The following is a 25095-nucleotide window of genomic DNA, read 5'->3' as shown; positions in this document are numbered from 1 at the left end:
ATTCCCCTCACTTCGGCAAAGGTAGGGGGGATACTGCCAACAACTGGGGAAACAACAGCAGCCCACGAAGTTGGGGAATATGAAAAAGTCCTGAGCACCTGGAAAGCCCTTCTAACTTTTCCATGTCTTTGACTATACCTAACTGGCATCTCTGAACATCAGGAAGGATCTCCTGCCCTTCCAGAGCCGAGCGTTACTGTGTGCTGCCAGCGCAGCCTCATCGCCATCAGACTGGGGTTACAAAGGGAGAACAGGTGCCCAGAAGCAGGATCAGAGTGGCTGCTGCCAAGTCACAGCAAAGCTCGGCAGCACTGAAACGCATCACCTGGGAAGGAACTCTTGGAGCTTTATACTAAGCTCTCAGTTTTGCTCTTGCATGAAGCTAGGTACAGAAGAGGAAATTTAGTGTCATGCAGGGAAGTCCATAGGGAGCCGAAGCTGGGGCAGAAGAAAAAAGGCAGCAGTCTGGAGCCAAATCAGAATGTTCAATAAAGTTTTCCTATATATGAAGCAGAAGGAAAGCACTCTGAAAAGCATCTACCATTGCACCTGGCAGGTGCATTAAAACTCATTTACTTTCATTCTACAAAGGCAAACACAGGCACTATTTGGTGACTGGCACACTGGATTATTTTTGCCTTTAGCTTTGCACACAAAAATCAATTCAAGTGTGGGAATAACCCTGAGTACGGGAAAGCGAGTCCATACTGTCAGCACAGAATAAATGATGCAGCAGCGGCAATAATACAACTTTTTCCAGAGAAAAGATGTTTATGAAAAAATGTCATTTCCTATTTCAGTAAAGGTAAGTTAGACTGCAGGAAGCCTCTGTGAACTTCCCAGCTCTCAATTACATATTCACACGTTTGTAAAGTTCCAGAAACACTTTATTTAAAAATGGAGTTGTAAATGCATATAACAAAATAACATACATAATAAATGTAACAAAAATAAATAAGGAGAACATGTTCATACAAAATAAGAACATAGTAATGCAAAATGCTTATTACAGAACGTAAAGTTATAAACGCCTGAAAGAACACAAAGAGAATCTTGCATGAAGAGCCTGCGCCTTTAATCCTTCTGAGCCACTTCCCACTCGAGTCTGCAGAAAAATTATGTTCCCAAGCATTAAACAAAAGAAGAAATTATGGTGATGGTTTTGTACACTCGGTTTTCAACACCTAGCTCTAGTTTCGATTTCTTTTTGCCCTTCTGCACCTTCTAAAACTTCTCTTGTAGCCTCTGTAAACTAGTGTAGTTCAGGCTTCCACAGTTAGCTGGAGTAGAGCATATTGAGTCATACATGAAGGCTGTTTGCTTTTAATTTTTTTAAAGAAAATATGAAATCCATTATACAACAGATTAGTGGTTTTGTTTTTACATCTCTACAAAAAAAGTTTTTGCATTTTTATTAACTGGTCCAACTTTTACTGACGTCTGAAAGCCTGTACAATTTAAAAGTGTACAGAAAGTATTTTTTTTTAAACAAATGTCACATAGGATTATTGCTGAAATATTAAAGACCATTTCATAAAAGCTGCAAAACTGTATCTTTAACCTTAATATATAGAGACTGATGCAAACATAGGAAAATTCCAGTCTATTAGTTACATTTAACAGAAATAACATTCCTCCAAGTTACAGTGTTCTGGAAATACAAAGTAATTTACTTTTATTTTTATTATTATGTCCAAATGTTAAGTTACTGGGACAACTTATAGGGAAAATAGGCTTATATAGGAAACTTTAAATAGACTTGCTTTTCAGTGGTAGAAGCAAAATGTCTATGTTAGCAGTCGTCTTCCAGAATCCTTTTAAATATGTAAGACAGAGACAGCTTTACTAGCAAGACTACAGGAAAATATACAGAAGCAAATAAAATCATTTGCTTGGGAGTGCATCTATCGATCAAGCAAATTATGACAACACTAGTTCCGAGTCCCCTAAAGAAAATTTTACATCTCATGATCATTCCAAGGACCAGTAATTTCTTCTGTGAGCTTATGTTGCATTTGAATTGGCGATAGCCCACTTGCCTCAATATGCTTTAAAATGCCCCACAGGTATGTTTAAATTTGTTTCCTAGTTTCAACAAACATTTGGACAGACATGAGATCTGAAATACTTCTACTTCCATTAACATCAAAAAGACATTTGAAGGAGATCAAAAAGTGCCAAATAGTCTTTTCAGAAACTGGATTAAAACACAGCAATGATAATACAAGTACAGTATTATCAGTTTTCTATGTACACCAAAACACTGCTTGCCGTTTAACGATATCGATATGTTCACCTATCACTCCCAGCAAATCTTAGTGCAAACATAGGATGTGAACTTTGTAAACCCCAAGACAATTTACGCAGCAACAAGGCTATATAAATCACAGAACTGTTTGAGATTTTCAGTACACAAGAATGAATGCTTTCTGAAATCTGTCTTACCTTTGCAGTAATGTGTCATTGTAGTAAAAGATAATGTTTCCTATATAAATCATCTCATTCAGAATCAGTTGTAACTGTTCAACAGTTCTGTACAAACTTTAGTGGAGGAAGTCCATTCATTACAGCAGCTTGGCAAAGAGAGTTGGGGTTTCCGTAACATTAAATGTTAGACTGCTTGCATGGCTTTTAAAAAGAAATAGATCTATTGAGGGAAAACTGCTGATATAATAATTCTTTTGCAAAGCACACAACCACAAAGGGCAAACCTGCCACAATCTGCTTTCCTACACTGGTATCTATGTATATCTTTATGATTTGAAAAGGATTTGTGTGACAATCAAAGCATCACAGTTAAAGAAAACTGATTTAATAAAACAACTGCTGTCTGACCAAGCCTTTTTTTTTTTAAAAATTATAAAACCAATATTATAATTTTTCCTAAACATTCCACATGAAAGGTTTTTGTATCAACATTGAGATGTCACTCACGCAGGGTGGCATCTTCCTCTTCCCCATCTGGGTTAAACCTATTGAAATGTATGCTGAAATCCGACTCAGATTCAGCATTCTCAAATTCAGCTGCAACAGGGACGGCGGCGGGTCGAAGAGCCCGAGCTTCAGGCTGGCAGTTTGGCTGCACTTGAGGGCGGCTACTTTGGGAAACGGGACCGGACTTCGGCTTCGGCTGCGCTGGTAAGATAGGGCTGGCGAATCCCAAGTTGCTCAGAGCATCCAGGGTACCATCAGGGTCGATCATAGCATTAATTGCTAAGCAATCAAGAAAAGATGAAAGGGATAGGGAAGAAACCATAAAAAATATTAATATCTTGTTCTATTTTTATGATGATAGACATGAGCTTTTATGTGTGTTGCCCACTACAAACGAGTGGTGTAGCCGACATATATGTAGCCGATACATATATTTAAAAGCATTTAACATATATTAAAACTTCAGATGAACTGAAACTGCACAAACTAACACTGCCTGATGTGTGGACAGGAAAGAACGATGACAAACTTCTATGATTAGCTTATAGGGACTGAAAGATGGGATTTTTAAGTCATGTTTAAGGGGCTTTCTCTCTAATATTACCATTATGTTATGCTTCATTCAACCCCACCCTCCCCCAAATATCCATAGCTGCTAATTCCATGATTGAATTACATTTGTATAAAAAAGCAATAATCTATCCTTTTTAATGCATAATGATGGACTTATTGTCCCTCTCCCTCTACACAGTGAAGGCAAACTGAAGCACCTAGTACAATTTTACTGTACTATTAACACATTGTCACATCTAACAGAATCTCTCTCTATTTTATTTTATTTTATTTTATTTTATTTTATTTTATTTTATTTTATTTTATTTTATTTTATTTCTAACATCTATTGGAGCATGACTGCGTACACAAGGAAATGATCTGGCCTCTTTTTCTGGGCCTTGTTTCCTTGTCATGTTTTCTAAACATAATATAATTTGTAATATATTAACGTTTTTTAATTATAGCCGACCATGAAACAAATACTAATTTGTCTTAAAGGTGGCTAACGATTCCTCCTGAAACATTCTTTTTGAAAACATGTTCAACATAGGATTAAATCTGAATACAACAAATACATTAATGATTATATATAAGCATAGACTGCTAACCCATTTGACAACTCCAAATTAAAAAATAAACTAAGTATAAACAATACACAAATACGATTGCAACTCCTTTTTAAAATATACTGGTTTTAAGTTGATTTTGATAAATGGAATATATGTGTAATAGCAGACTTCGTAAGCACAACATACTTCTTTCCATTTTATACATAAGGTAAGTCTTTGCACATGAAAAGCAAAGTAACTTCTATTTTATAGTCTGTGGGCTTCACAGTTATGAAGAGTGGATTCAGTAGTGTGAAGGTGTCGAGCTAATCTTAAATTTTCATTTTATTGTATCAGATAAAGTTCTCAGTTTGGGTTTTTCTTTTTTGAGATTTCCTACACATTATGGTCCCAGTGCATTTCTTATACCGAACTGTGCTACATGTGAGGGTATTACTGATGTGCAATAATTACTTTATAAAGCTTAATCTCAGGATTCTATGCTTCATCATTTACCCACAAAAATATTTCTATTAAGAATGTTTCACAACTAATTCTTTTGGGATTCTCTGGACTATTTCATTTTTAGTTGAGCCTTTTCTCACCCACATAAAAAGATATCATCATCCTCCTATTTTAAAATAATTCAGTGATGTTTCGTTAACAAATGTGCCATGAGTTAAACTGATAATGTGAATGTATTTTAATAAAATGTGATACTTTGTTTCATGATATACATCTATATATGGCTATATATTAAAAAAATTTAAAGCGGGCAACAACAAAAGAGAAAAGTGAAAAAAGATTTGTACCTTGCAGCTGCTTCTCAACTCGTTTCAGCTCCTGTAAGATTGATGAAATTTCCTAGGAAAGAAACAAATGTGTTTCAAAAAGGAAGAAGAGACTCAAACTATTTAGTAGTAATAAACAATCCCCCTCCCCAGCCTTTGCAGTGTGCTGTGTGGGTTGTCTCTCCTGGTATCAAGAACACCCTTGCTGGTGGTGGCCCAGCCATGCCCACCATGGGTCCTGGGTGGCAGTGCTTGAGGCTGGACAGCCACGGCCCACTCAGAAATCAAGAGCTCCTCTGCACTGGTCGATTGCTAGGGTCAACAAAATCTCACTGTGTCCCTTGCCCACCTGCCTGCGCTGCTACTTCTCAAGCAGAGACTTCTCGACGCCATGATTCTGTTGAAACGGGGCAAAGTAACAGCAAACTTTTCAAGGAAAGTTACAGTATAAACCCAGGATTAATGGAATAGGGTGATTTATAACCTTGTTCAGATGTGAGTCAGAATAGTAAGATGACTGCATTGGGATTTTGCCTGCAACCATTGGGCCCTGTGCCCATGAGAGCATGTTCAGCACACCAATGTTGGGTCCTCAGCACTTGTTTGCCTTACAGATTTTCCTCCTCTGGCTGCACTACTTGCTAACACAGACATAGCCACAGCAACACACTCAGAAACACAACAATCATTAAATGCACCACATCTTAAATTATAAATATGTAAATCCTACAATTGAAGGATCCTACACTAAAGAATACTGTTAATCCAGCTGCTGAGGAGAGCTGTCAGTGGTCTTCAAAAGCTGAGAATTTTCAAAGGCGCCGATTTCAGAAACCCATTTAACCCATTTCAGAAACCCATTCTACACTAAGTAATGTGATTTTTCTGGGTGGCAAAGAGATTGATTACCTTGGATTTCACAAAATCATTATCTTTAAGCAGATTCCACATCTGAGCTGGACATAAATGTCCCAAGAACAAAACAAACATCAGTTACAATTGTCCTCTGTTAACTTTTAATAACATTCTGTGGTAAAAGTAAGTACTGCATTTGAACAGTATATTGCTCTGAAAACTGAGCAGAAACTTGAAAATCAGTGCATAGAAAAAAAAACACCCCACACACTTTCAAACACTGTGAGATGCTTTAATGCACTGAAATTTTATAAAATCCTGAACTTAGCAATAAATATACAACTTATCTTTTCATTTTAAATGAATGCCTTAAAACCCCATATTCATGGCATTTAGAACATAAAACACTACATCTTGTGATCTTGTAAATCATTGTGATGATCTTATTCTGGAAATGGATAGGATAAGGGAAACTCCTTATACTAGCATACTTCTAAAATTAGAAACTTCCATATGTAACTTGCTAATTAAACTTAAAAAAAAAACCAAACAACCCCAAACTGTCAGTGTATCTAATAAATTATAACACTGAGTTTCTAATGATTGCTCTTAAAAAGTATACTGTTCTGCAGGAATTATGGTCCAAGTTTTTAATGCTTACAGGAAAAATCAATCTGGATAAATTTAATAACTCATGATGAGCTAACAGAGGAATGCTAGCCAGTTCAATGCCAGAGGAAATGTGTTCATGTTTTGCTTCTAAGCAGTCCAGTACAAAGTATGTGAGGAGTTTCCTCTCTCACCTTCCCATCAGAAAAGAAATCTGCCTCTGTAGTTGACATTCTTAACAGCACAATACCCCCGAGAGGATAACATTAGCTAGACTCTCTGCCTGCTCTCACGTGCAGAGATGTTTGTCAAACCCTACACTCTGTGTTTAGAAGCAGAGAAGCATACTAGGAAGCAACATGTGTGCTCCATTCCCTCACACTGTCACACAGTCTGGTCATGAAATAGCCCTAATCAGGCAGGGGTAGGAGACTACATGAATCGACTGGAGTTGTAGTTGGCACCCTACAGTAATCACTTCCACACAATAGCAACACGATTATTTTTAATTGAAGAATGCTTTTATTGCAATGTATCTACAGATTATCCTAATCCACATATAGAGAAATACGACTATTTCTCTAAATAGTAATAATAAGTATCAATAGTACTAAGTATTATATATGAAGTATTAATAACCAGTAGGTATGGTAGCCTTTAGATTGTAATATAAGTTTGTTTGAAAGCAATCCAACATTCAAACGAATGGTTGTTACCTTTTGTTAAACAAAAGTACTGATTGGCTATACGTAGTCTGAACCCCTTTTATTGCATTCTTTACCTGAGAATTTCCCCTGAGCAATTACTTAAGACTGTTTCGTTATAAGATAGTAAGTCTTAGTAATTATTACAGAAGATCAGGTTTATATTGAAATATACTGAGTGCCTAAATAAAATCTTTTAAAGATTTTTGCCTTTATATCATTGAAAATAACATGTACGTCTACTGATTATTTAGAAATTAGATAAAAGGCTCATTCAGTCCCAGAAAAGATAATTATTCATACCATGCTTGATGTTTTCACAATAGGAACTTCACTTTCAGCTCGCAACTTGTTTTCAATTTCTTCCCAATTTCTGTCTTTGTCCTTAAATAATATTCTAGAAAAAAGAAAATCAAGAACAGGATGTTTAAAATAGGCAAAAATAAACAAACTAGAACTAAAGGATTAGATACATGATACAAGAAAGCAGCATAGAGAGCACTGAATAAAACTAAAATCTGAAATATTGAAAACTGACAGAATCCAACCACACAGTTTAAATTTTCAGTGAAGCATACAGGGTTTCAGCAATGTCATTAATATCGACATTAAAATGGCAGTTCTGTAGCTAAATACTTGCTTATGGTCTTGAAAAGACAGAGCTGAATCTTTCATCCAGCACCGAGACTTTTTTTTAAAAAAATTATTTTACAGCAGTCAGGAAGTTCCCTATTAACATCGCATTTTACAACAATTGTAAAACAGAAGAGAAATGCGAACAATGGCAAACAAATGCAACTCTTGTATTTGTATTTTACAGTAATTTAATGAAAAACAAAACACTTCAGAAAATTAAAAGAAAAATGCATTTCATAGATGTTTTCACTGAAAAGTCTCATCAACACACAAATTGGACATACCTGATTTAGTAATTTAAGTATCACTTGCATTACATGTTTGAAGAAGTCACTTCTATTATTTGTGAAACCCCAAAGCATATTGTTAAGAGTCCCCATTTTTTATGTTGTGCTTCTCTGCTGTGATAAATAATTTTTGTTTTTATTGTCGTACCGTAAACATAATTTAAACTGCCTTCATTGCAGAATTGGGAAAAAAAAAAAATAGGAATGTGCAGATATATATGGTCTGGGTATTCATTTTTAAGTGACACCATGATGACATAGAGTTGTCCAGATCCACTTCTTCTCTAATTGGTATTTCAGAGTTAGAAGTACAAAAATAGCTACAGTAAAACTGCTAAGCAAACAAACCAATTTAAAATCATGGCTGAAAAGTAGTACATTTTAAAGAAGTTATTAGTGTAGGTAGGTCTCTGAGGAAATAATTTTTAAGGTGGAAATTCATGATACCTTGCATCTCATAAAGACTAAGAATTAAAGAAAGCTGGGAGACTTAGTACTGTATTTCTGTTAATCTTTCTTCAGTTATTTATACCCTATGGAAAATCCCACTCCATCATTATCCCGTCAAGAAAATCTAGTTTTTCAAAACATGTACCCTGTATTATCTTATCAGGACACAGATGTCCGTAGACAGCCCATCCAGAAGGTGCTTTAACTCTTCTTCTGTCTTTGAGATCCTCACTCGCTGCTGCTTCAGAACATGTTTTTTGGATGTTTCACTGAGAGGAAATTCTACCCTCATAACACAATGTCAGGGGACCGAGGCAAACGATCACTTCTGCAAGTGACTTTAGTGTATTAATGTACAAAGCATATAAAGAGTTAACATTAATACATATTACTTCTTGGGGAAGGAAAAAATAAACTAAAAGTAATCAAAACTACTGTGAAGAAAACATGAAACACTTCATGGTCTCAAGTAGCATCATCATCTTGTAGTAAAACTGATCATCAGAGACCTGACAAGATTACTTTTATGTTCTGGAAGGGCGTGCAAAAGCTTGCAAAGCCATGCAACTGCCAACCTGGATGCCAGAAAGTCCAATTATAATGGAAAATTTAGGACTTGCCTGAAACTGGTGAGTTTAAATAAGTAAAAAGCAGAGCCAATTCAATCCTTTACAGGATCTTACACTAAAAACAGGCAACTCCTGGAAATATTTTGACTCGGTATACAGAGAATCTTACACAGCTTTAATAGCATTTATATCACTCTGGAAATCAGCAGGAACATAGGAAATAAGGCTTTACTTAGCAGTAAACAGCACTAGCAGGAAAAATATAGAATTTATTGTGATCCTGTTTGCTTTTTTCATTTATCTTCTTGCTCACATTATAATACTTCTTTATGTATGCAATTAATGCCTTTGCTTGTGTATGTAGAGTTTTCAGTCTTATTCTTTTAGAGATAATGTCTTTTACAATTTGAAAGCTTTCCATTTGACAGGTCATTTTATTAAAAAATCCAGCAATTTAAAAGATGTTATTATTTCCACTATAAAGAGGACAGGCTAATTTGGTTTTGCTGTAATTTTAGGAACCCTATTTCATTTTTAAAACCTTTTTTTTTTCAGTTCTTCATTTAGTACATTTTAACCTCACGGGGGTCATCTGTCTCCTTTGCTCTTCCTCTTTCTAACCATACTCTCTATATTAAAAGACTGTATTTATAAATGTTCACCGCCTTCTGCTCTTGCCTTTCCTAGTCCTACTTTCTGAAGCAAATCCGCCTAAACTTTCTCATTTGGTTGTGCTCAGTCCCCATTTTTCTTCCACTGCACTTTGCAGGATGCATAGCAAACTGCAGAGACTGGTAAGTAGTACCTGAACTGACCTGAATGCTTTGCCTAGATCATGCCTGACTGCTACAAAGTAAACCAGTAACACTTCATTCACATTGTAGAGCACTGATAAAACCACATAGGTCTTCTCACTGCAAAACCTACTTACCTCTTTCCTCCATAATCTACGAAAATTCCTGCAAACTCATCATAACATCTCTATTTGGACCCAGATAGGAAGGATGCGATTGTTTAATATGTATGATGCAATTTGTAAGGACCGTAATTGCCCTATACTGCCTGTGCTCTCAGGAGAGAGGTTTACATTGGTGAACAAGAAAATTTGAGAGAGGACTTTCAAAACACAGTCGGGCTTACTCTTCTTGGTGCCTCTATAAATTTTTCCTCTCCTTTCAGGTTCAGGTACTTTGGAAAAATACACAAAACTGCTAGCTTGACAAATCCTGATTGAGTCTCATTGTATCTGTTCTGGGCAGAAATTTTAACTGGCCTAACTCCAGTAAAAGGAATAGAAGCACACCAAGTGGCTGAACTCATGTACATCAAAACAAAGCTAAGGCAAAATCTGTGATACGTCCTAGCTGCCTTATATGCTCTCTAAAACCAATTCTAAAACTATTGCTTTTCTCATTCAAAATACTAATGACATTATGAATAACATCATATTATTCAAATGCATTCTGAGTAGCAGGAAAAGGAAGTTTTGATCACAGCTCCGGGGAATATGCTAAATAATTACTTATTAATGAATGTTTCTCCACTGTATATTTATAGAAATATGCAATGCTACTCTTTAAATGTATATAAAATGTTTATAGGTATGCTTATATTTATAATATCATACATGATGACATCACTATTACATTCATTACAAGGTAGCTGACTTAATTTTTAAGCTCAGAAGACTTGATTTTGTAGTTACCTGCTTTTCTCAGAATGAATTTGCATACATAAATTCGTTTAACTCACTGTACTGAACTCAGATTTTCACATTAAGTAAACTACAACCATGCTAGCACCATATTTACAGATCAGAAACTGCCAACCATTAAGAAAAGTCAGTAAGACGAAAGTAGTAATCTACTATCTACTGCTTCTGAGGAATTTAAGATACATATCATCCTAGACGCCTACCACAAATAAGTCAGTCAATAAGCAAGATTCTTGTTCCAATGACGCAGCTTTAAAAGGAAGAAAAAATATATTGGTAAGCAGAGTTCCTTATGGATGTCACCGTATTTTCCCAGAGAATTATGTGCAGAGCAAAATTTAACATAATATCTTGTTTCTATTTCCAAATTTTAAACGCTTTTTAAAATGACTTTCAAAGAATGGTCACGCTTAAGTACCTCCTTGCATGTATTTACTTGCTCAGTTATTCGAGATCAGCTATTAAAGTAAATGATAGCATGCATTCAGAGGTTGATTAAACTTGAACAAGTTGTGAACTTTTGCATAATTTGTTAATAAATTCTGCATAATGAAGTTGAACTGTTAATGTAGCACAGCTTTTGAGAGTAAGCATGTCGTACCCCTGCACTTCACAAACTCATTTGTCTCTGACATACACATAGCAAAAGACATTTACATCTTTTGTTTAAGGGTGTTCAAATAAATAGTATGATACATAAAAGAATGTATCTGGGAAACCAAAAAGAGAAAGACAGCAAATGGCCTATTTCCCATATTATAATCCTGCAGCCCCAGAACGGTGAGTTGGAAAAAGAGAAATGAGGTATCAGTCCAGCAACATGTTCCAAGATAATAGAAATAAGGTACTCACAAATGTTACCTGTAACCACCAGTAAAAACAACACACACAAAACCTTATAACAGAAATAATAAGAACAGGCTGCAGGCTTTCAAAGACTTGATTCTCCTTTCAGTGATAACTCTTCCTACTAGCAACAGCAAGACTAAAAATGGCAGATAACCTACAGTTTTTACCAATTTATACAGATTTTTTTTTTCCCCCCTCTTCATTTCTATGGTCATATCTCTTTTGGTACTCCCATAAGAATAGAACCTTCAGATATGTTAGTATTTTGCTGCTTTTACTAGTTACATCACCCTATGCTGAAATAAATTTGTGATTTGGTGATTAATCTGTCACCCATCTAAGGTTTCAATACCTGACACTTCCTAGACAAACTGATCAGTTACAATATTTTCTCACATTCAGAAAATTATACATGAAGTTCAGCCCGTCTTCATTATTTTTAATGTACTCTATTTTTAAATTGTTAACTGTGCAAAGACATGAAGAAGGACATGCGAATTATAAAACCCTGAACTTTGTATTTAGAATTTTCCTTTATTCTTGTCAACCAAAGTGGTCACCAAATGGTTGTACACTCACTCATTGAAGTTAAATGGAGCTGTTGGTAGAGCAATATGTTACCATTTTCGTCACGTCTATACTTCCTGCTAGCTACTGTGACATTTTATGCAGGAATGTAACTATCTAAGCAGGGATTTTAAATTAAAAATAACAGCTGGTTACATCTGTTACTTTAAATTTAGAACTCAACAGTCGTCACATTGTCTCCAGAGCAAGTTCTTTTCCAGAAGGATTTACTGAAACTGCTCTCCTCTGTACCATTTGTTTTTCTTCATAAAACAGGTAATCCCTACAACAACTTGGCAAACGTAAAGGGCCCAGTTTCACAGTTCAGCAACATTTTAACATTATCTTTTAAGGAAGGGAATTTTACAAGACTTGCATAGAAGTCATGTAGATTTTGCATAGCATTTGCATGTGTTGGACTAGCTCCTCTGCTGGAATTATGATGGATATTGTTCTGTCCATGCAGGCTTTGCTGATCTGGAGTACTGCATCCAGTTCTGGGCTCCACAGTTCAAGAAAGACAGGGAACTACTGAAGAGTCCAGTGGAGAGCTCCAAAGATGATCAGGGGACTGGAGCATCTCCCTTATGAGGAAAGGCTGAGAGACCTGGGTTTGTTCAGCCTGGAGAAGAGAAAACTGAGGCGGGATTTCATCAACACGCTTCTAATTATCTAAAGGGCAGGTGTCAAGAGGATGGGGACAGACTCTTTTCAGTGCTGCCCAGTAACAGGACAAGGGGCAATGGGCACAAGTTGGAACACAGGAAGTTCCACCCGAATATGAGGAAAAACTTCTTTGAGGGTGCCAGAGCAGCGGCACAGGCTGCCCAGGGAGGCTGTGGAGTCCCTTCCCTGGGGACATTCAAAACCCGCCTGGATGCATTCCTGTGCCCCCTGCTCTGGGTGTGCCTGCTCAAGCAGGGGGTTGGACAGACGATGCCCAGAGGTCCCTTCCAACCCCTACCATTCTGTGATTTATCTTCATATAATATGAAATATTCACAAGCAATAATGGAAAAAAATATTCATCCCAAATCTTTCTGAATGCTAAAAAGGCCATGGGTAACATTACTTTTCTAAAACACAAGTTGCTACTAAATATATTTCCTCCATACACATCTCTTCTACTAGAGGAATGTTGATAAGAGCAGAGCTTTTTCAGTAATAACAATAATTTTTAAAAACTCACCTGATTTTGCCAGCTGTTTTGTCTATGGATTGTCTTATCTTGCGAGAAAATTGGAAGACTGAGGACAACAGCAAACTGTCCCCCATAACCTGCAATAAGTTTTCAATAAAAAAGGGTATTATTAGTTGAATGGGAATTAAATAAAAACAATTCGATATATTTTAAAATCTTTTTTTAACTTTAAAAAAATCATACTTGTGTTCTAATTAGTATCATATACAAACAATCGCATTTGAACATTTTGCAAATTCAATAATACACAAATATTTTTTTCCAGTATTAATGCTACCTGCTACAGGTAGGAAAGAAAGGGTAGTGTCTGGACTAGTGGGGAAACAACTGTAAAAGCTTAAAACAGACACATTACTATAGAGAACCCTGTTGTGTACTCACTTCATCTCTGCTCCAAGTCCTTCTCCGGGTAATTGTTGGGGGATCAAGGGCATCTGTTATCTGAGGTCGAGCATCATTAGGCCGACCATTCCCCTCTGGTGGTTTGGCATGCACTAGTGGAGGGATTTTTCTAAAATTGAGACTTTCATCAAATACTCGGTCAACCAACTGAGGGTTAAAAGAAAAATGCAGCTTATGAAACCAACTGGATATATGCAAGATCAGATTAATACTTGTTTTCCTTCTGAAACAGTTTACAAGAAGCCTATCAAATAAAAATCATTTTGTTGTCTTGCATAGTAAAAAAAAAAAAAAAAAGCATCTCTCATATAACAATACCTTGTAAAAATCAAGGTCTTTTTTTCAAATACCAGACATACATGGCAAAATTAGACTATCCCACAGAAAATTCGCTCTGGGCAGGTAACGTAATAGTTACCGATAAATTGGTATTGAGTGATTTATTCCTTCAATTAATTGAAGCTAACTGTGGAATTAAGTACACTACTATGAAGTTTAGGTTTTCTTCCAGATCAGTCATAGTGTTACAGAAACACCTATACCTACTTAAAGGAGATGCTGCCACCTGCAGTAGTATGTACGCACTGTACAATATTGTAAGAAAAAAAACATTAGTAATATAAAAATCAGAGTGATCTAACTAGATCTGAGAAAATTAGCACTTTACTTCCTTAAAGTTTAGCCATAAGTGCACAGAAATTAAAAACAAAATCTTTGTGAGTGCAGTTACAATTTTTGTAAGTATACAACTCAGATTTTTTTTATCACTGTTTATATCTTTTTTTCCACAGAAAAAGACAGTATTATACTAAACACAGTAAACTAATGTATTAACCAAACTTTATGCACACAAAAATGAATAAACACATTTTGAAAGGAATAATATGAAGAAAAAAATGCAGCAAACTTTTACAACATGTTAGGGTGAATTGTAATATGGTAGAAAATGATGATCTAAATTCTGATTAACATGTTTACCAGCATTAGACCTGTGATGGCTACTAGAACAAGTTAGTTAATATATTCATAGAACAGCACACCAGAGATAGTAAAAGAAAATAAGAATTATTAGAAGCACAAGGCAAACTTATTTCAAGGCACCTTTTGACAATGTTATTAAGACAGAAAATCTAATATTATTGTTAACTGATGGTACCCAAGTATTTCAGTGTTCAGAAGATGAAGCTTTAATGCCACCTGTGAAAAGAGGGACTTTTTGTCTTTAATAGCTATGCAAAGTATTAAACATACACATTTTTATATATATTTGTGCATACATGCTAGTATCTTTAAATGCACTTAGATACTATCCAATGGTATCTAAGGCTACAGGCAAGTAAGAAACAAATAACTATCTTGTCCTGTGTTTCGTGGAAAAAAAGAGACAGACAGATAGTATGCATCCTTCTGACAGGCTGTGTTCATAGAATAATTTCTGGGTTGTTTGTTGAAACGTAAAGGAACTTTAAATCAAAAAACAATGCAGCGATCATGCATGCGGGTTGAGTGGAAGTAACTAAAAAAGGCTATGCAAAAAGCTAAAAGCAAAAGAAATAAAGAAAAGGAAGAACCTTATGCATTTCTCCATGAAGATCTCCTACCTCTTCTCTAGTGTCTATGGCAGAGCCAGGGGTGGTGGCAGCAGTGCTTACTGTGGTACTGGGGGCAGTGCCTGATGAAGTCACTGAATCTATCTCTCCTGCTACATCGTTGATTTCCCGTGCGATGAGAGCCAGATCTTGACTGATCCTAGTAATAAAGAGAGAGTTACATTCTCCCCTACAAATACTTCTGGACCAGTAGAGCCCAACTTGCAGCCTTGGAGCTTCTAAATTCTAGTTCCTGATAACAGTGCTATGAAAATGTATATGCCCCTCTAAACAGAAAGTTTATTTGTAGAACCACAAAAGCAAATTTTTAACTGAAGCTTTTAATAGTGTGCCCTTCTAGAGGAAGAAAGGAGAAGGCAGTCTCAAAAGACAGAGCATCCTTGTTTTCTTTCTAGGATTCCCAGGCAGAGAGGTATACAACATGCAGTAAATCCAACACAGGGTACTGGAAACAGGCTGAAAATACTGCACAGATGACCTGTATACATGCAGTAAATATGAAATGTTCAGAACACATTTAATTTATACCTCGGTTTACCTACTTGGAAAGGACTTCTTTAGCACCTCTGATTATTTAGCAGCCCTGCAGCTTGCTCAGATCAAGCTGCTTACGTGTCTGAAATTCCTGACCAGGACCCTAAATCCTCAAATTTAATCAAGACAAGCTATCTAGGTAGAAAAACAGAAAATGCCTTTAAAAAACCTGGATATGATAGCACTACGCAAACACACCTGAGTTCTCAGCTGAAGATTCCTTTCCCTTTCTTCTGATCCGCGACATCAAAAAGTAGCTCTCCTCTGTGTTCTGCTCAGCACAGGGAAGAAGCTTGCCTAGCTTTGCTTGTGCTACTTGTCCCCGGGACAACCCAAAAGAAGGAGGGGGAAAAAACCCTAAAACCAAAGCAAAAGCTAAAAGCCCCCTACTAACTATGGCACCTTGAATCTCCAGCTTTGATCAAGTATTTCAGAAGACCTAGAATTCAGAGCAGCCCACCAAGTGATCCCCTTTCATACTTCTGAGAGAACTGAAGGCACAGAAGTCAACAGGACTAATTCTGCACCACCAAGGACTCTGTGAACAGCAGCACCGGCCACTTAAGTGGAGGAAGTTGCACAGCCACGTGACAGTGATGCACACTGTGCCGGCCAGTGCTTGTTAAAGGTGAGCTTCTTTCTGCTCTATATTTTCACTTTGTCTTCAAGTCAAAAAGAATGGACACCATTGACCTAGAGACAGTGACCTAAGTTCACTCACCTGGACTGAGTCAAGAGAATTTAAACTAGAACAGCAAACATAAGTAAATTTCCAGCCAAATTTCAACATGATTTTGTGGCTAACCATCAGCTCTCTGCAACAAATTACAACCTTTTGCAGCATAGATACACATGTAATTGGGATAAAGCTGTAGAAGAATATGCAGCAATTTCCCGGGACCACTCAAGACAATACTTGAGTTCAAACTATCAAAGAGTGGAACACTAAAGCAGAAACCAAGTCAATTGCTCATTTTAATAAATGAAAATACGCTAAGTGCCTATTACATTGATTAATTTAACCTAATTACTACATTTTTTTGGTCAATTTTAATTAATATTTGGTGTTCTTATACATATATAGCACTAAAACGCCAAGGTTTGAACCAATATTGTAGGTGGTAGGAATACTAGAGCACCCACTTCCTTTGTTTCACACAACCACATCACTTTTTTTCTTAAAGTAGTTGCTAATAATCACATTTGAATTTCTGGGACAAATTTTGGTGCTGAACTGATGGATTACCAAAAACATTTTTATGCTTAGTCTATTATGTCACACTTCCTACATTGGGTCAGTTTATTTTGTAATACTTTAAAATCCTTAAATAAAATATATATGAAGCTCCTGTTATTCTGAAGGTGTATATTCCCCTCCAGGCCAAAGGGATTTAAAATAAAATTTAGTTATTCCATTAAGCTTTTTTAAACACTTCTTTTTCCAATTTTCAGTTTTATTAACATCTTCTAATTGTAGAGTCTGTGAAAAGTGCAAGCTGGGTCAGTCTTGGAAGACCAGCTGTCCTGGTTTCGGCTGGGATAGAGTTAATTTTCTTCCTATTAGCTGGGAAAGTGTCATGTTCTGGATTTAATAGGAGAATAATCTTGGTAACACATTGATGTTTTGGTTGTTGCTAAGTAGTGCTTACACTGGTCAAGGACTTTTTCAGCTCCCCGTGCTCTGCCGGGTGCACAAGAAGCCGGGATGGGGCACAGCCGGGACAGCTGACCCCAGCTGACCCACGGGATACTCCATGCCGTACGACATCATGCTCAGTATATAAAGTTGGGGGAAGAAGAAGGAAGAGGGAGACATTGGGAGTGATGGCGTTTGTCTTCCCAAGTAACTGTTACATGTCATGGAGCCCTGTTTCCCTGGAGATGGCTGAACACCTGCCTGCCCGTGGGAAGGAGTGAATGAATTCCTTGTTTTGCTTTGCTCATGGCACATGGCTTTGGCTTTACCTATTAAGCTGTCTTTATCTCAAACCATGAGTTTTCTCACTTTTACTCTCCTGATTCTCTCCCCCATCCCACTGTGAGAGGAGTGAGCGAGCGGCTGCGTGGTGCTTAGCTGCCAGCTGGGGTTAAACCACGACACCAGTTAAAATACAATACGATGGTAATGGGGATACAATGAAATGTTTGCCACACAGTCTCTACACTACTTTCAGCTGCACATTTATTTTATTTAATACTTATCTTTACACCTGCCTAATCTAATCAGTTATTCAACAACAACAAAAAGAACTAAACCAATTTTAATGAGAACCTGTAACTATCTTTTCCTTTCTTAAAAACTCAAAACAGAGTTGAAGGGACTCTCATCATAGAGGCTGGACCGAGAGCTGGGAAGAAAAAAAGCCAGGGTAGACAATGATGGAGGGGAGTCTATGGTTCACGACGCAAAGGGAGCAGAAACAAAAATTATCTTAGAAAGGACAGAGGTTAAATTTAAAACCAGGAGAGCAATACTGTGTATCAGTACAAAGAGATACGGAGGCACAAAAAGGATCAACTAGTGACCTAGAGCAGGGGGGCTCAGCAGAGGCTAATGAAGGAAACTGGTGTTGGAAGCAGTGACAACAAGTGACAGTAGTCTGGCATTTCTCAGCCCTGAGTGTTAGCCTTCTTAACCCTAAATATGCTCATTTAATGCAGCTTGTGTGAAATTTCTACACACAATCACAAATCTGGCAATACAGATTTGAGCCTCTCACCACTTCCACTGGAAACAAAGAAGCTGAAAAAGGCCGGGTAAGTACATAGCCTTCGAAACAATTTTAAAACCAGTATCTAAATAAACAGTAAGAAGCCCAAGGGAAGGAAAAAACCTGCAAAGCTAACCATTAAATAAGTTTAGACTGAATTGTCAGTTACTTCCAGTGTCAACCTCTCCTAGATGAGCAAAATGTACCACGAAGTTTCACTTTTTATAAGGAGGAAGTAGTACGCTACAGCTATCCTCAAGTTTTTTCCCCATATACACACATTCTTCCCTATATCCATCTCTAACTTCAGATTCTTGAAAAAAAAGATGGTTTAGGAAGATGCCTTTGAAGATGTTTATTTCATCATTTATCAAGATGCTATCAGACTCCTTTAAGTATTCTCCCTTTGCACAGACGCCACTAGAAGAACAAATGTTGAAAAATATTACTGAGAAGATGAAACAAAAAATAATTAATCACACTAAGCGAAAAGACCGTGCTTCACATCTGTGAGACCACAGCGTTAAGATTAATTTTAAAAGGAAACCACTTTTCTTGTTTAGGCTTCCAAACTAAGTTCTGTGAAAAGGTTCAGAACCTGAACACCAGCATCTAAGTTTTAAATAACAGTTATATATTTACATAGTTTTATTTATTTAGCGCAAGCTATTTGAAGTTTTCACTGCCTGGGTATTGCATGATATGGAAATAACTGGTTACCAGAATGCGGAACTGATTACCTTGGTTCACTTGAAGCAGAATGCTTTTAGCAATAATGGAGAAATTGCTATACTAATGTCAGGGACTCGCAACAAAAGAAATTACTTTTTGGTGAATACATATGATTTAAATCATAAAACATCTAACAGGAAATAATTTCTAGATAAACAAAAAATTGAGAATATGGCCTCTCACATTGCCAAAATAACTTTTCCCCCTGTCACCTACGCGTTGATCTGAAATATTACCTCAACACAAATGTAATGGAAGTGCAAAATGAGATATACTTCAGCCTCAGGAAGTACACCATTAGCAATGAAGAGTTCTACACAAAGTACCTCTGCAAGTCCCACTAATGCAACCAGAAGCTCACATTCTGGGATCTGGCTATCAAAAGTCAGGAATGACTATCATTGTCCATTAGAAAGAGATGTTCTGGTAACACGAGTGTTCTGCGTGCCAGTCTCTCATTAGAAGAATTTTAAAGTACCCATTCAGTTAGTGAATGAAAACGGTGAGCAGAGTGACACAGAACATCCAATAGCTCCCTTTCTCCTATATATGTGCCTGTGTAACTGGTTGGGTACAAATCTTTGTTATTTTAGAGGCACTCCTTTAAAACCAACCTTGCTATTTCTTCTCGGTGAGCAGTCCAGTCACGAATGTAGTCTTCCTGTTCCTTTATTCTGTGCTTGAATGTATTGCTACTTTGAGCTGCTGTCCCACTGCTCTGCAGTCGTGTGGTTTTCAGGGCTGGAGAGGTACGTAGACGGGTATGTTTAGGGGAATTACGGTTTGATCCGAATTCATCTTCTGAGGTGGAAGCATAATCTGTAGGAAAGCGCCTCCATCTTGCACTTACTAAATTAGTTTAATTATTAAAAAAGAATTATTATTGCATCTTTAATAAGAAGAAACAATATTATTTCAGTAACATCACAAAAATACACAACTATTCATTATCAATCCCCAGATACCTCACAAAAGGTTTTTTTACTACATCTCAAAAAGAAAGCTACAAAACTTGTTAAATAATAAATATTAATAAAAACAAAAATGGATGCTCTTTGTATAATGATGAGTGAAATAAAATGAAAAAGCCAGTAATTGTACATGAGCTCAAGAAAACTGTATTACAAAACAAGGGCCCAATTCATTAACATTTAAGTATATAGTCAGATTGCACTTTTTCTGCAGATTTTTTCCCAAGTTTCATTCAAGGTTTATGTGATACACAAAAAATATAGAGACATGAAGGAAGGGCGGAGCTGGCACCAAGCCTGGAATACATGCCTACTAACGAAAGCATAAAAATCCTAGACGATGCATTATGTATTTAGCACAGAAAAAATGTTAATATTAATACTGTGTTCTAAAAATTGGCGGCACATCTACAAAAACAGCAGCCTCAGAGCAAAAAGCATATATTCTCACATGTAGCACATAGAGCGAGCGTATACAGCCATGTTGCTGAAGACAGCCTGAAGTGTAAGAGTACTGAAACTAGGTAGGAGGCTCTCATCCCCCTATGAATTACCAAAGTTTAGAAAATGCATTTCAGATATGCTGTCCTCAAACATTCCCAGCAGGAAGAGATATCACTAAGTGTAAAGGAATGCTCATGACAACAACCTGCTAAATTCTTGCAGGGGATTCAGTCCTCCAGACTCAGGGATATTCATGAGGCTCCATAATTACCCTAGAAATTTTAAGAAGTGTGTGATCACCTCTTAGTAATGTAAAAACAATAGATTCAAGTAATGTATATTGGTTTTAGTATACGAAAAATGCAAGAAGTAATAATGATTTCTCCTGGAACTGATAAAAAAACATTACCAATGAAGTATATATGAATTTAAGTAACAAATGATGAAAGCAATTTTTAGTTGAGAAAAGATTTGTATAATGTTCTCAAAAATAGCAGTGTGTAGAATATGACATTGGTGTATAAGCTTACATCCCTTCCCTCTTATCAACAATGCATTCTTTATCGCTGAAAACAAAAATAATGTGTAATTTTTTTCAGGTTTAAACGTGGGCTTCAAATCACGTCCAGTTCTACTAATTTTTTTTTAACATTCTAACTTTATTGAAGAAAATAAAAACGTCTCTCCAGTCACTTACTGTTCTCTTTTTAGAGGTTTCAAACTTGTTTTTATCTTAGGGAAGTAGAACATAAGCAGAAAAAGCACATTTCCCCACCAATAGCATGCAAGCAATGCGTGACTGACGTCCAAAGAGCTTTATGAGTTGGGCCCACATTTTATCATCAAATTTTGTTTAAATTCTTCGTCCCGGTTCAAATTATATGCATCAAAATAAATATACAATTTATCTTAAAATCTCTCAAGTGAGCTAGTCCAGCAACTCAGCACTGTACAATGAGCATATCTTATTATATATTTAAAAACTAAAAATTGAATGAGAAGTGAAATATCAGAAACAGATTTGATTTCTAGTACTCTACCACTGTAAGTTTCAACATCAGGATCTGGGTCTGGGAGAAGCTTGGATTTCTCTGTGTACAAAATAGTGTTTTATCATGTTAATTCGTATCAAAACATTCAGATTAGAAGCATTTGCTTAAATAAAAGATACCGATGAGATTAGTCTTAGGTCCTCTTTTCCACCCACACTTTTTAGGAAAAGATTCTTAAATTATACATTCAATTAGAAATACTGAATTTTGTAAAAGCTTAAACATTTCAGAGATATGAACTGAAATGATATCAATAACAACTGTCTACACAGTACCACAAAACCCCTCTATATTTTTTAAGACCAATAAATTTTAAGGCCTTAATGTGTTGTTTATTTATATATTATCAGTGGGTTTCTCATTAATATGGGGGAAAAGTCAATGTAGGCTTAACAGTAAAAATCTCAAAGTTTCATGATTCATGACAAGCAATATCCAAGCACATTTCCCATTAAGCTAGTTATACCTTTGCACATAGATGCTTTTAACAGAATTTATAAATTATGCAGCCCCAAAATGTCATTGTAGTTTATGTAGATTCCTGAAAGCTATTGTGCAATTAATTAATTATCTCAGACTCCAAAGACTGTGGATATCAGTAGCAGTAACCGGAAAATCCTCCAAAACACTGGCTAAAATAATCAAACCTAATTTGATGACTACTCTGTGAGAAGTATAATGTCTTCACAAAATCTTAAACTGGCAAGTTTAATGATTGGGACACCGTAATCTCACTTTTAAGATCTAAGGACAGACTTTATTAAGCATATCCCTTATAAAATCTCTACTCATTGATTCATTGACTTCTCAAGATTCATCCATTTCAAAGATCCTGAAATATGGTGCTCAGTAGTGCAATACTACTGAAGTGCAGTTAATATGGGTTGTTTTCTCTCCTTTTTTTCCTTCCCAAGAGATACCTCAACAGCTTTGATCAACCTACCTGCGAGTTATTTGCAATGACAGCTAGGTCAGCAAGCCAGCAGAGCTGCCAAACACAACGAGTTGCTCAAGGTCTCTCTGTTCTGACTCCATGCTTAATTTTACAGTTGCAGCTTAGCACTTTTGCATTAGGTCTGATCCTGTTGGTCATTTTTCTAGTACATAGCTCTTTCTGTAACATCACCTTCAATTTTCCTCCACAATTGTGAAAAAAAGGTCTTTGGTCTTCTCTGTTTTTATTGATCACACTCTACTGTTTGATGATTCGGTGCCTTGATTAAATCTTTCATCACTTGTGCTATAAAATTACTAATTCAGCTTCACATGTCTTCACAGTGTTATCAGTTACCAAGCTTCCTACCACAGAAACACCCTGGTAATTACTTTAATGCTGATAATTCTTATTGAAGACATTCCATTTATCTGCTTGTCCCTTTGTTTAGAAATAAGCAATACTTAACTATATCAAGGATTAAAAAAAGATTCTTGAAATTATGGACTTGCTGACAGCTCTGACAATTTTAACACTATTATATGTTGCAATTCATCCACATGAAGTACAAGACAATAAAAAAATCCAGTGTGTTCATCTTCTTTTGCCCCCTTTCTACAGGCATGTATGTCTGAACATTCAAAAAGATTTGGGAAGTGCAGAAATAATTTTTTCTTTGGTAGACTGAATTTAAGAAGCAAAATTCTGCTGCCAGTGTTTAGCGGTCTACAGTGTGGTAACGTTAACTGAACTCTGATGAGAAGACCCATGGAATATTGTTAACACTTTGATACCAACCAGTCTTCTAGTAAAAGGAAAAAAAAACCCAAACCAAAACAACAAACCCCAAACCCCAAACTCTATATTGGTAACGATCATTCATTTTGCAGTCTTTCTAGGTACAGGGAGAGAAGAAAATACATCACTGTTATGCCTTGATTAAACGTGCCTGAAGTAAAACACAATCAAGCAGTTGAGGCACTTTTGTCAGGGACTTCATTAGTAGTTTCCAAAAGTGCTAAAATTAAGTGAATTGTTGACTTTTCTAGAAACAAAATTAAATTCAGGAATTATATACTTTGGATCGAAAAGCTTCTCCTATGTTCCGCTTTTATATACTGCATACATGTAACACATTCTATTCAAGATGTTTTATATATGTTTAACTAAGGATAAAATAATAAATATTAATAACTTGATGTGTTGGGCAGTTATTAGGATCGTTTTATAAGATGCTAACGGGAAAATGGGGATGTACTGAGTAGAGGCCTATATATAATACAAGAGAGAGAGAGATACACACTCCTATACATACTAGAAGATTACATGACTTTCAAAGCAATTCAGATTTTCCTAAAGTATACTCCAAATAGTCCAGTAAAAAAATTATACCATAAGCTTACTGATACAAAATTCAGAACTCCAAATCCTAAGTAGTAATAATATTCTTTACTTACATAGTAACAAGACTTGATTGATTTATTAAGCCATGATTTTGTCTTGAAAGTGTCTGACTGCTTTATTAATTGCTTTAAGATTTTCACCTTAATGTTGATTCAGGCTTCTCCCTGATTTTGATATATAAACTGATAAAGCTTTTTATGACAGAAGCTATTTCTACTGCAGATTTTTCTAACAACGGTCTTTTAAAAATACCTAGCTTGTTATGTTGGGGTAGCTCATGAGAAGATGGCATCTTTTCCCTCTTGCAAACAGAACATTTTATAAAAGCTACAGTGAACTCTGACTGTGTAATGCAGGTAAATGAAATGAACATTAAACAAAGATGGCCATGATAGACTAGTAAACTGGGAAGAGAAAGATACACCCACTCCCCTGAACAGAAGCAGCAAACCACTTCAATGCAGCAACCTGGGAAAAGTTTAAGAAGCATGCAATAGTTCACACAGACACAAAATGCAAAATCCATATATAGTTTTGTGAAAAACACAAGAAGCAGCAAAGTGACAAGTAACATCTGGGGTTTACCTTTTCAAAAATCAGCCATATCACCATGTGAACTAGTGCTAATTATTAAAGTAAACATATCGAAGCAGTCTTAGCTGACACTCTTCCTTGACCTAATGTTGCCACCTTTCAGGCTGCACAAATCAATTTAAAACTTTGATTAAAATTGAAAACATGCTACTTTGCCAATGCTATCTTTCAAGGAAAGACTGAGTTTTTCAGTGAAGTTTCACCTTTTTTTTTTTTTTATCTTTGCGGGCACCTGTCATAACACTAAACAGATTTAACTTTATAGTTCAGTGAACACCTCATTTCCATCTCTACAGAAATTTCTGACACAGCCAAGAGGTACCTGTCTGGGGAATAAACACTGCTTAGAATCCTAAGAAGGTACATTCATGATACACAAGCAACAAAAGGGCAGTAGGACTGTGGGAAATTTTAAGTATCACAGATGTTTGTATCAAC

General features: G+C 36.2%; 1 protein-coding gene across 9 annotated transcripts in view; it reads right to left on the bottom strand.

The window, feature by feature from the left end:
• Positions 1 to 865: 865 nt before the first annotated feature.
• Positions 866 to 25095, bottom strand: part of CEP170 (centrosomal protein 170) — a 107469-nt gene continuing 83239 nt past the window's right edge. For 3 of the 9 annotated variants that reach the window (XM_075089377.1, XM_075089386.1, XM_075089378.1), the window contains 8 exons: positions 21714 to 21764; positions 19873 to 20107; positions 15243 to 15420; positions 13651 to 13818; positions 13258 to 13346; positions 7300 to 7393; positions 4850 to 4901; positions 866 to 3213 (listed from right to left, as the gene is read on the bottom strand). In XM_075089377.1, the coding sequence (XP_074945478.1) occupies positions 2927 to 3213; positions 4850 to 4901; positions 7300 to 7393; positions 13258 to 13346; positions 13651 to 13818; positions 15243 to 15420; positions 19873 to 20107; positions 21714 to 21764 (1154 nt within the window). In that variant the 3' untranslated portion in view covers positions 866 to 2926. The remainder of the gene's footprint in view (positions 3214 to 4849; positions 4902 to 7299; positions 7394 to 13257; positions 13347 to 13650; positions 13819 to 15242; positions 15421 to 19872; positions 20108 to 21713; positions 21765 to 25095) is intronic. The other 6 variants (XM_075089379.1, XM_075089383.1, XM_075089384.1 and 3 more) reach the window with 6 other exon arrangements.

Source organism: Phalacrocorax aristotelis, chromosome 3, assembly GCF_949628215.1.
Source record: "Phalacrocorax aristotelis chromosome 3, bGulAri2.1, whole genome shotgun sequence".
Taxonomy (NCBI): domain Eukaryota; kingdom Metazoa; phylum Chordata; class Aves; order Suliformes; family Phalacrocoracidae; genus Phalacrocorax; species Phalacrocorax aristotelis.
The sequence above is the reverse complement of the archived record's forward strand: the minus strand, read 5'-3'. Positions and strand labels throughout refer to the sequence as shown.